Source organism: Cynara cardunculus (assembly GCF_001531365.2).
Source record: "Cynara cardunculus var. scolymus isolate 2C chromosome LG 2, CcrdV1, whole genome shotgun sequence".
In the NCBI taxonomy this organism is placed as follows: Eukaryota; Viridiplantae; Streptophyta; class Magnoliopsida; order Asterales; family Asteraceae; genus Cynara; species Cynara cardunculus.
The window spans coordinates 61,854,674-61,866,644 of NC_037529.1; the positions used below are offsets into that span (position 1 = coordinate 61,854,674).

The window sequence follows — 11,971 nt, forward strand, 5'->3', positions numbered from 1 at the left end:
AGATATCAGAACTTTTGGTATTGCAGTGAAAACTTGTGTGTTAGACACGTACCCGGAACGTGATCTTGAGATGAAACACTTGATAACATTGTTGTATGACTTACTTTGTATTTCACCACATTCAATGGATATGGGTCTCCTCCCTCATTGAAAGGTGTGTTTTGGATAGTGAGTCTTATCCTAAAGATATGGATATTGGGTTTTATCCTGAAAGGGTGTATTTTGGATATTTGATTTCATTAGGAAAATAATATTTTTGGGGAAAAGGTGTTGCATTATTATAAACTAATTTCAATTGAGAAATCATCGTTTAAAATAAATCTCTTATGTTTTACCATTTCATGTTTATATTGTAAACTAATCATTGAACTCACTAGCTTTTAAGCCACACTTTTTATCGTCATCATGTATATCAGGTCCTCGTGAGATTTAGGTTGAGTTGGGAGCTATATAGAGGCTCTTGAGGAGAGAGCAATTAGAGGCATCATCTAGTTTGAAGATAGCAGATTTGATAGGTATTTGTGTTTCCTATTTAGTTTTAGTAGTTAGGTTTAGAATTAGATAGAATCCTAGTAGTTTATTTGTTCAACAATAGTTTGCAACCATGGCTTATCTTTTGAAAGTAAATTTTATATCTTGGAGGAATTCTGTATCTTACCATTGTTTTATTTAACTATTATTTTCTAAATTTAGGGTCGGGTGTTATGTAATCCTAATTCTTGAATGAAGTCTTGACCTTGGATGTCCAACAACACAAGAAAAGATATTCATTCAAATATCTATTCAATCTTTTTAATTACTATTTTCAGGTAATACTCATGGTTTTCTATGTTCTGAAAGGGAAAATATGGTTTCAAAGCCACAGGTAGGAGAAATGATCATCTTGAAACACACAATCAAGTTGGATTATCATTGACATGTTATATGAGCGCTTAATGAATCATTGACATGTTATATGAGCGCTTAACGAAAACATAAACTGTGTTTTACTATTGATATTCCTGTGTTTGTTCATAGAAAACACTACTACATTTTTTTTACTATAACATACATAATCTTTATCCAAGACTGATTACCTAAACAAGCATAATCGAAAGTATGTTAGCGTAATTTTCTGAAAGGAAACTAAGTTCAAATTGGTGTACATCCTAATGCATATATAACCAACGTTTATGTATATAGTATTGGGTTACAAAAAGCTACTACCATCAGTTGATGAACTACTTAGTGCGAAGGCGTGGCAAGAGGATTTACCATCACTTGCATTCTCTGCTTCTTTGGAACACCAAACAGCAAACCTCGTATATCAGACTTAACCTTCTCAACAATCTTGACTATAACCCAAAACCAAACCCTAGAAATCACCACCATCCCAAATAAGATCACCAAATCAATCCACTTGGAGTAACCCATTTCAACTTGCCATGTAGCTTTAAGTATATACTCTCCGTCCACCGTTTTAGGCACTCCTCCATTGTTATATACATACTCTCCTCCTTCAAACTCGTTCTTGAACAGTCCTTGATACGCGTACTTGTGAAATCCGATGTAGAACAGTGGATACTTCCAAAAAGGGTGCGGTAAATCATTGGGTAAACGAAAGAATCCGCCACCTAAAATCATKAARSCCTGRATYCCKGCACCYGYTATGATTCCCATTAAGTAATTTGGTACAAGACTCGCAACAATCATCATTAGGCTCTCAACYASCARCATACAAGMAAAGAGTRTGGAWGMGWAGTATGCAAAGTGATCAAATCCTTCACGAAGTCCAGTTAGGTAATATGCTAATGCCCCTGGAATCACGGATAGCAGTAACAAGTATGGCGTTGAAGATAGCGTGTTGGCAATAACGAAAGCCCCAGTCCCGTAATGTCCGTTCAATCGTTCACGCTCGAATACTTTCATGTCCTCCACAAACGAGGGGAATCCGCCAATGGTCATGAATGTTAAGAATGAGACCACAAACATCAGCATTGAGCTTTTAGCCTGCAAGTTTGTATCCATACGTATATTAATATTGCATGAATTACATCGATTCTACGGCTGTATTGTTAAGAATATATGAATTTAGTGTTTTCACCTCAACTGAACTGTAACTTGAGCCAACATGATAGAAGAGTGTTCCAAGACCTAATGACAATGCTATATAGATAGCAAAGCGCAACCAGTAGTAGCCAAGATCACGATGCATGTTGATGAAAGATCGCCTCGTGAGTACAAAGCATTGTGTTGAGAAACTAGCATGGTTTGTCTTCTTCTCTAGTCTTCCATCTCCCTGAGAAATTGCCATGAAATTATTCATCTTCATAGTTGATCCTACTGCAATCCAACTAATGTATAATTAAAACGATTAAACGTTGTTATCTATGTATTCTAGCTCACCTTCTTGCATATTTCAGCAACTCTACTGTTAACTTCTTGGAAAGTAGTAGATGACTTGTATGAATCTATTAAGCTATTAATCACATCCTCGGTAGGCTTTCTTCCAGATGAACCTTGTTCGATATCCTACAATTTCAATGAAATCTTCGATTACACTCGATATATAATAGGTACAAGAACTCTATAACCATGTATAAAGAAGTGTCCACTAAATACCTCATCAAAATCCTTGTTTATTGTTCTAAGAAAGTGATCAGATGGATTCTGGAAACTGGGGCAAGGGAAGCCATTTGAAGAGAAAAACTGCGTTTAAAGCAAGACAAAATTAGCTGATATTCATGACGAATTAATGCCCATTTTGTGCATCGAACACTGAAAACCGAGTAGGGAAGAATTGAAGATTGTTTGTTATGCTTGCTTAACGCTTACTTCCTTGGCAAAGTTAGCATCCCCGAAATAAACTGTTCTTCCAGAAGAAAGAAGGCAAAGATTATGGAAAAGCTCAAAGACTTCGCTGCAAGGCTGGTGAATGGATGCGACGATGGTCCTTCCTTGGTGTTGATCAAGCCTTGCAATTCTGCTCATCACGTAGTATGAGGCGGCACTGTCAAGGCCACTCGTTGGTTCGTCAAGGAACAGRAGYTTWGGACGAGTTAGGATCTCRATGCAAATRCTAACTCGYCTCTTTTGGCCTCCACTCARKCCTTTMGCTCCCCACCCTCCRATCCTYGTGTCCATGGAATCTTGAAGGCCCATTTCTCTTATGGTCATTTCAGCTCTCTCTTTCTTCTCAGCTTTTGACATGGAGTCTGGTAGCTGGAGTTGTGCAGAATAGTAGACGCTTTCTCGAACAGTAAGTGTTGTGATGAGCGTCTCGTCTTGAGTCACATAAGCCTGTATATGTACAGTTTTTTTAGAATTCCTGAGATGGGTAATTTGGCACATATATTTCTACATATTGTATTCATCGTCGTTTCATTTATGTGTCCCTTTTCTACATATTTAATAGGGCTTACCGATGTTCCGTATGCTAAAGATTTCTTGAATCCATTAACCAGAATATCTCCACTCTGCCTGGTCTTTGAGTCTAGTCTACCTGCAATTCGAAATATTAATCCAGATATTAATTGATTGGTCATGGTGTTTACTTTAGCTTTTTATAATTAGAAATAAAATTAAATTAAATCAATACTAATAATTTATATAAAACATTTTTTCCGCGTATTCCGCGTATTCCTAGATACAAAATCAATCAATAATTATTTTTTAATTAATATTATCTACTATATCATTTACATAGCATCTTCAGTCTGTTCCACCGTAAAAGAAAAATCCAATGATACATCTTTAATATATAGATCGACATCATTTGAGGTAATAACGATGACTATTTTAAGAAACGTTATATATAAATTAAGATAAATCAGTTGGTTTTTCCATCTCACAAGAGGTTAAACATTTTAATCACCGTTTTAAACTTTTAGGGTTAAAAGAAAACTTTTTTTATTAACCTGGATATCCAACCCGCTATGAAAGCCGACTAATCAGAGAACAACCACCTGCTTTGCAGATATCCCCGAGTCATCCCATTTGAACCTCCGTGGTCACAAGGAGATTTTTATTCCTCCTTGGATTTGAACATGGGACCTCTTGATATTTTTGATCTTTGAAGTCAAGCTCAAACGAATCATGTACCACCCTTGTGGTAAAAAAAACAATTTTTTTTGAAACCATCAATCTTAGAATTAAAAAGTCATGCTAGTTATAGCTTGATGACTTATTCTTCTTTTGGAGATATGAAAGTATTGAAATTTATCCACTAAATATTAGGTAATAAGAAATCATGTATAAAAAACAAGGGTTGTTTTAAAATCTTAAATATAGATTTAAGTTAGACCGTCTCATATAGTTGGTAATTTAATTTTTTCAAAAGGTATGAGTTTTCTTAATTAATAACAAAAAATCTACCATATTCTAATACCGAAAGTAGAATTTATTCAAATCAAATAATCAAAAAAGTTAGTGAGAGATAAAAAAAACCTAGAGAGGCTATTATTATCTAAGAATTTGGACCCCTATTTTTTGTCGGTCCTGAACGGATGCCCAGCCCACCCTTCCCCTGGACGGTTGGTTATTCCTAATACTTTCGATCATATCTTTCTTACGATCGTTACAAAGCATTAATTTTTAATCCGAACTAGATATGAGATCCAGATACATGTGCATGATAACTATATATACGTTTTCGAATACGGTTCGAGTTTCAATTCTTTGAACCCAATAGTTATATATAATACCTGCCAAGGCATCAAGGAGAGTGGATTTGCCGGAACCAGAAGGACCCATAATAGCTAGGATCTCTCCAGGTCTGGCATAACCCGTAACACCTTGAAGTATGGATCGACTTCCACCACTTTTTCCATCGGCCACCGTAACCCACAAGTCATTCCATGTCAAAGAAACACCACTGATAGGTTTTACTTCTTCTTCATGGTAACAAAGTGCTGGTCCGTGGGATGTGATCTCCACCTCCTGAACATTCTGAATTTCTAATGATACCGAGTAAGCAGAAGGTTCCATTTTAGAGAGAAATGCAGATAGATGTTTTGTTTTGGATGTTAAGATGAAGGATTTGTTTGGTTTATATAGAGTTCAGTTTAATCATGTGGCAAGTTTACAACCCTAGATTTACAAAGGAAAAGACAGTGACTGATGAATTCCTTGACTTTCCACTAACATTCTTATCATGGTGAATGGTACTCGAGGAAAACATGGCAAACTCTTCTATGTTTCGCGAAACAACAATATCCAGTAGGTGCTTACCGGATAATTTTCCTCACTCGACGAACATGGCAAGACCCAAGAATCTTATATGGTAAGAGCGATGATAAGGATAGAGAGTCTTACCCGGTAAGTGAGGGTGACGACTCTTACCCGGGTAAGCGCTTACCATATATATATTGTTGCACACGATACCATTTTAATATACTACAATCTTACCTAGATAATAAAGTATAGTGTTGACTCCTAACAGTAAACGCTTACAGGGTAAGCATTTAGGTTAACAGCCCCTTACTAAAATTACTAAATTAAAGTAAACTATTTATTTGATTCACTACAACCATTAAAATAAGTTGTTATAATCTTCGTTGTTGTAAATAAGCACTAAAATTATGACAAACTTCTAGACGAAAATACTACCAAAAATACCATATATTTTTTAACAACGGACTTCTAAAATTAGCAGGGTATTACCAACGGAATGTTCGTCACTAAAATGAAAATATAGATTCGGTAACCACGAGTTATTGACAAAGTACCATCGTATCCCAACCACTTTGTTTACCGACGGAAGTGTTCATCGATAGTATGGTTGTCGGTAATCTTGGTGTACACTTGCGGTTTTGTCGGTAATATGTCGGCCTGTCAATAATTTTTAGTGTTTCCTGGTGATAACCATGTAATTAAATGTGTTACAATATCTATTTTCAATACACAACATTTAACATCGTATTCAAAATTGCCAAATTGCATTAAAAAATTTACCAAATTATTTGGTTCATATAAAAATTGTTCAGTCACTAGCTACAGCAAAACTGACTTTTGTAGGACGTCTAGATTGTCTAAGTGTCATCATAGAATACTTTATATAACTTAGTTTTTTAGGATCAAACTATAAAACGTCATATCTAAAACTGTTACAATAAGTTTATAGGATGTTTTAACAAGGTTTTTAGTACACTTTTAAAATAAAATGTCATATTTGCTATTTCATGACACTTTGGAAAAGTATCCTATAAACTCATCTTTTTATAAGACACTTATATTTGACATTTTTTTTCAAATGGTGTCGTATAAAATAGTTAATACGACATCTTTTTTTAAAAGTGTCCTAAATGATTTGTTAAAACGCTTAAAAGTATCATATAAACCTATTGTAACTTGTTTAGATACGACGTTTTTTGGTTTGATCCTATAATTAAGTCCAATAAATTATTATTTTATGACACTTCTACATTTTAGACGTTCTATAAAAATCACTTTTTTGTAGTAAGTATCAAATAATAGTTAACACCGTCTAGCCAGAAAGGGAAGGGTCGAGAGAGAAAGTGTCCAATCATCATTTGTTGGTGATTTTAGTGAAATTGTCGGTTCATTTTATGTAATTGGAGGTATGGAGTGCATAGTCGTGTAAGCTAATTAGAACCGGGAATTGTTGGATGCATGGTGCCGTATGGCAAGAGGCAAGGGTGTTGAGCCCCCTTACGAGTCCTACAGGCAGCATCTCGCATGTATACAAATTTTATGAAGAGAAATGCTTGGTAAAAATGAGTTTCTGAATGTTCTATATTATATGGTGCCACTGTATAAGAAAATTCATGGGTCTGTCCCTTGTTGATGTTTTGGTCGGAGATCTGGTCTGTGATTTTGGGTGGAGATTTAGTCCGTCTTTGATGTTCAGGGAGTCTATGATTTGGTCTTTCTCTCTCTATATATATATGTGTGTGTGTGTGTGTGTGTGTGAATGATATCACATTTCTTGCCTTCTTGCGAAATATTTAACTTTTCGCATGATCCTTCCTCTATATATATATATATATATATATATATATATATATATATATATATATGGAAATTACCCAAAATGACCATTTTATACATATTACATTAACAAAATAACCACTATTCAGACATTTCTCACAAAATGACCACAAAAATCGTCCATAGAGGGATATTTACTTTATTTGGGACGCCTTATTTGAGGTACGGATGGGTCCCACATACATACCATTTGGGGAGGATAAAAATCTAATTTTTCAAGAAAACCCCATGCAAATCGCCCTCAAATCATGCAAATCACTCCCCAAGGGCGATTTTGACCAGTATTTTTTCTTCTAGTGAAGACAGTTTATGACGTAACTTTATGTTTGATTTGACACATCAATGACGATGTGACGACATATTGAGGGCGCTTTTGACTCTTATTTTGTCTTAATAGGGACAATTTTGTATAAAAATAGGATGAGAGGGCACCATTCCTACCATTTTCTACCACCACGGACCACCGTAAATATCCATCGTATACCGACGTCCACCATCGTCCACCGACATCTTCCACCATAGATCGTATACGGAAGTCCACCACCGCCACCGTTATATATCATGGAATCACTTGTAAGAAAATTGTAATTTTTTTTTATTTTAACTTAATAATCTATTTTTGTCTAGTATTTTTATCTACTATTTAACTTAATAATCTATTTTTTATTTTTGTTTAGATTATTTGTGTACAGTATTTAATTTATTATTTTTTTTAAGAGTTGTTATACCAAAGTTTAGTGACATTGAGGACCCAAATACAAGTTATTAAAAAAATTAACAAAAAATCAAAGAATAATCCAAGGAGGTTCCAATTGTTTAGATAGACGTGTTTCGGCCCATGGTTAAATATACCTAACCCACATGAAGATCAATCATTAATTAATTGGATGGTGCAATATTTTGAGGACCTCTCTTTCCCTTCTCAATCCGAAGAAATCTATTATCGTGTTGAAGGGTTCCATTTATGGTTTAGCAGACATGAGCTCTGCTTGATCACAGGTCTTCGATTTGAGCCCGAGTTTCTCCCGCCATATTGTATCATTCCCTCAATAAATACAAGATTCTTTGGTAAAATGATTAAACATACTAAGATTAAAGTCGATCATTTTATAAATAAATTAATCGACTTAAATAATAAAGACATATCAAATGAGGATGTGGTACGTGTGTGCCTCGTAATCATCCTTCATACGATATTTCTAGGATGGAAAGAAAACCACATTGTCCAACACTGGGTTTTACATATGGTTGAAGTTGTGGATGTCTAGAACAAATAATCATGGGGATATGGTGTTTGACGTATAAGCAGTTGAGGAATGCTTTTCAGCGTCGCAAGCATAAAAATTAGACTCCCAACAAGTATAAATTGTATGGTTTCGTATACGCCTTCAAGGTCGGTTGTCGTTGTTTATTTACGGATTAATTGACATTTTCTCACAATATTCTTTTTTTAACCTATCATATCTAGATTTTGGAGACCTTTCCAAGTGGTCAAAGCTATATTCGTTATAATCCGTCAATCCCGCAGGTCATTGAATGGAAAAGGATGAGAAACATCAAGGGGAAGAGTGTTGCGAGTTCGGGAAAATCGACAAGTTCCATTTCATTTTATTATAAATTTAAATTTACTAGGTTTAATTATAATATTTATGTTAAAAAAAATAGTATATTGACTTGTATATTTTCATAATGTGTTTCGACTCCTGACCTCATTGGTGATGACACCTTTGAAGGAGCAGACCCAATGGTGGAAAGAAAGTAGGGCCTTTTGGGTGCACAATCGTGATGGATAGCCGGACCTAGATCATGGCATGGGTGACGAAGATGATGATGACGATGATGTCACACCATCTGAAGCGCGTCAATCGGTTGCAGCACACACATCACAACCTCCATGGTATAAGCTACAACAACGACATTCATCTACGACATATACCGACATCCCTCAACGGTGTGTTGAATTTAACCAATGGAGTCATTGTGTCGATGAAAATATCGCGCCAATAACATACGTTATAAACGAAAAATATGGGTTTCTCAACGCGAGACTTAAAAAGTTTGAGAACAATGTGTCAAAACCAGTACGCTGACTATACACTATACAAATATTGGCAGAGTGATGATGTAAATATGTTTAAGCTTATTGATATTTTTACTTTACAAGTTAACAATTAAATAAATTTTATAATTTATATTGGATTGTGCGTACGTGGTTTATGCCGCAGCAGGATCCTGCGATGGATGCGGTAAATATGTTTAACTTTTTTTTATGTTTTTTGTAACATCCCAAAATTTCCGAATACTTAAATATATCATAATGAGTATCCCAAGATCAACACTTACATTGCAGCGGAAATAAAATTTCTAATCTTACAATTTATATCACCATCTAAATTACAAACTTAAGAAGCATAATTTTGCTCTATATAACAATGTCTTGGTCTGCACATGTTTTTTGATGCTAATCCTTATAACTCTCTTTATCCAACTTTTTTTTCCAGTCTAATAGCCGCCTGGGTGAAAAAGTTTTAAAAGAGTTTTGAGTGAGCTTTACGCCCAGTGACTCCACGGTTTTGACGCATGAACAACAACTTTTACAATGAACAATTTTCACGAAGCTTCATAAATTTAGCATGCCTTGATAAGAATAACACTGTTCACAAAATAAATATAGTATAGTGCGTGTCTACATCACAAAGCAACGGCGTCATGGGAGATGTCTACCTCACACAGCATCACCTGGCGAACTCACACAGCATCACCTGGCGAACTCACACAGCATGTTCGCACTTACGGTTTAGACAAGCTCACAAAGCATGCTCGTCTTTACAAAATCATACCGTAGTACATCCCCATTGACACGCAAGTACTCACAACACATATTATAAAAATATCGAACTTTTCATGCATATATAGCACAAAAATCTCGAGAAACTTCAAACAACTTTTGGATAATAAGGCATGCAATCATTTTAAAAATAAATTACGTCTAACTCACCATACATGGCGTAGCCAAAACAGATCTTTGAAGTGGCTAGCGTCTCCCCGAATGGTGTCAAACTAACTACGATATAGAGCACCGTCAACTCTCATTACAGCGTCCACCGTCGTCTTTTCTCACAATAGTTCTCCTTCTTAACCCCAAACTACACATAAAGCTACAAACTCCCATTTTATACTAACCCCGTCGGCGATTTCACGAAATATGAAACGATAAGCCATAATAAATGGTTGTAGATTTCATGACCATTGAGTTTCCTGTCATTAAATTGCATTCAATTTTAGGGTCTAAACCCTTCACTTTGATCGCTTTACACTATAAGTCCTTGAAATTTAACGACTAACAATTACTTTCCTTTTTTTTGTTATTACAAACTTTCCCCCTTAACAAATTTTGTCCTCGAAATTTGCCTATGCAAATAAATGATGAACCAACTCACTATATCATCAATACTTTGAGTTCATATTAAAGCTAAACATATTCTCTCCCCACTAAAGCAAATCAGTGAGAGTTTGTCACCAAAACTTTATCCACCAACACCACTCTACATCTATTTTATCTCATCTTACCATGTGGTTTGCATAAACACTTCTCTATCAATGTCATTATATCCAAGGATATTAACCATCTAACGACTTCCCTGCTTTAATCTGGTTTAAGACTAACCCCAAATTAACTTAAATCACCACTCTCATCACTATAAATCAATCTTTAGTTACACATCTATCAATAATAAAATCTTTCATCCTTAGTTTAAGTTTAGGTTTCAGTAACCTAATTCACTTAAACTTTGCTCTGATACCACTTGTAACATCCCAAATTTTCCGAATACTTAAATATATCATAATGAGTATCCCAAGATCAACACTTACATTGCAGCGGAAATAAAATTTCTAATCTTACAACTTATATCACCATCTAAATTACAAACTTGAGGAGCATAACTTTGCTCTATATAACAATGTCTTGATCTGCACATGTACTTTAATGCTAATCCTTATATCTTTCTTTATCCAACTTTTCTTTCCAGTCTAATTGCCGCTTGGGTGAAAAAGTTTTAGAAGAGTTTTGGGTGAGCCTTAGGCCCAGTGAATCCACGGTTTTCATGCATGAACAACAACTTTTACAATGAACAATTTTCACGAAGCTTCATAAATTTAGCATGCCTTGATGAGAATAACACTTTTCACAAAATAAAGATAGTATAGTGCGTGTCTACATCACAAAGCAACGGCGTCATGGGAGATGTCTACCTCACACAGCATCACCTGGCGCTCTCACACAGCATGTCCGCACTTACGGTTTAAACAAGCTCACAAAGCATGCTCGTCTTTACAAAATCATACCGTAGTACATCTCCATTGACACGCAAGTACTCACAACACATATTATAAAAATATCGAACTTTTCACGCATATATAGCATATCAAAAATCTCGAGAAACTTCAAAGAAATTTTGGATAATAAAACATGCAACCATTTTAAAAATAAATCACGTGTAACTCACTATACATGGCGTAGCCCAAACCGACATTTGAAGTGGCTAGCGTCTCCCCGAATGGTGCCAAACTAACTACGATGTAGAGCACCGTCAACTCTCATTACAGCGTCCATCGTCGCCTTTTCTCACAATAGTTCTCCTTCTTAACCCCAAACTACACATAAAGCTACAAACTCCCATTTTATACTAAGCCCCATCGGCGGTTTCACGGAATATGAAACGATAAGCCATAATAAATGGTTGTAGGTTTCATGACCATTGAGTTTCTTGTCATTAAATTGCATTCAATTTTAGCGTCTAAACCCTTCACTTTGATCTCTTTACACTATAAGTCCTTGAAATTTAACGACTAACAATTTCTTTCCTTTTTTTTTTTGGTTATTACATTTTTACTTACAAGTTAACAATTAAATAAACTTTTCAATATATATTGGATTTTGAGTTTGCAGTTTATGGCGCAACATTACTCTTCTCAAGATGCG

The 11,971-nt window shown here is 35.2% G+C and overlaps 1 protein-coding gene across 1 annotated transcript; it reads right to left on the reverse strand.

Moving 5' to 3' along the window:
- Positions 1–1,224: 1,224 nt before the first annotated feature.
- LOC112506765 (ABC transporter G family member 11-like) lies at positions 1,225–4,965 on the reverse strand. Its single transcript, XM_025111021.1, has 7 exons — positions 4,683–4,965; positions 3,402–3,481; positions 2,815–3,279; positions 2,602–2,688; positions 2,386–2,511; positions 2,084–2,278; positions 1,225–1,989 (listed from the first exon to the last, which is right to left on the reverse strand). Exons 1-7 carry the CDS (start codon positions 4,963–4,965, stop codon positions 1,225–1,227), a joined length of 2,001 nt encoding a protein of 666 aa, XP_024966789.1.
- Positions 4,966–11,971: the final 7,006 nt, after the last annotated feature.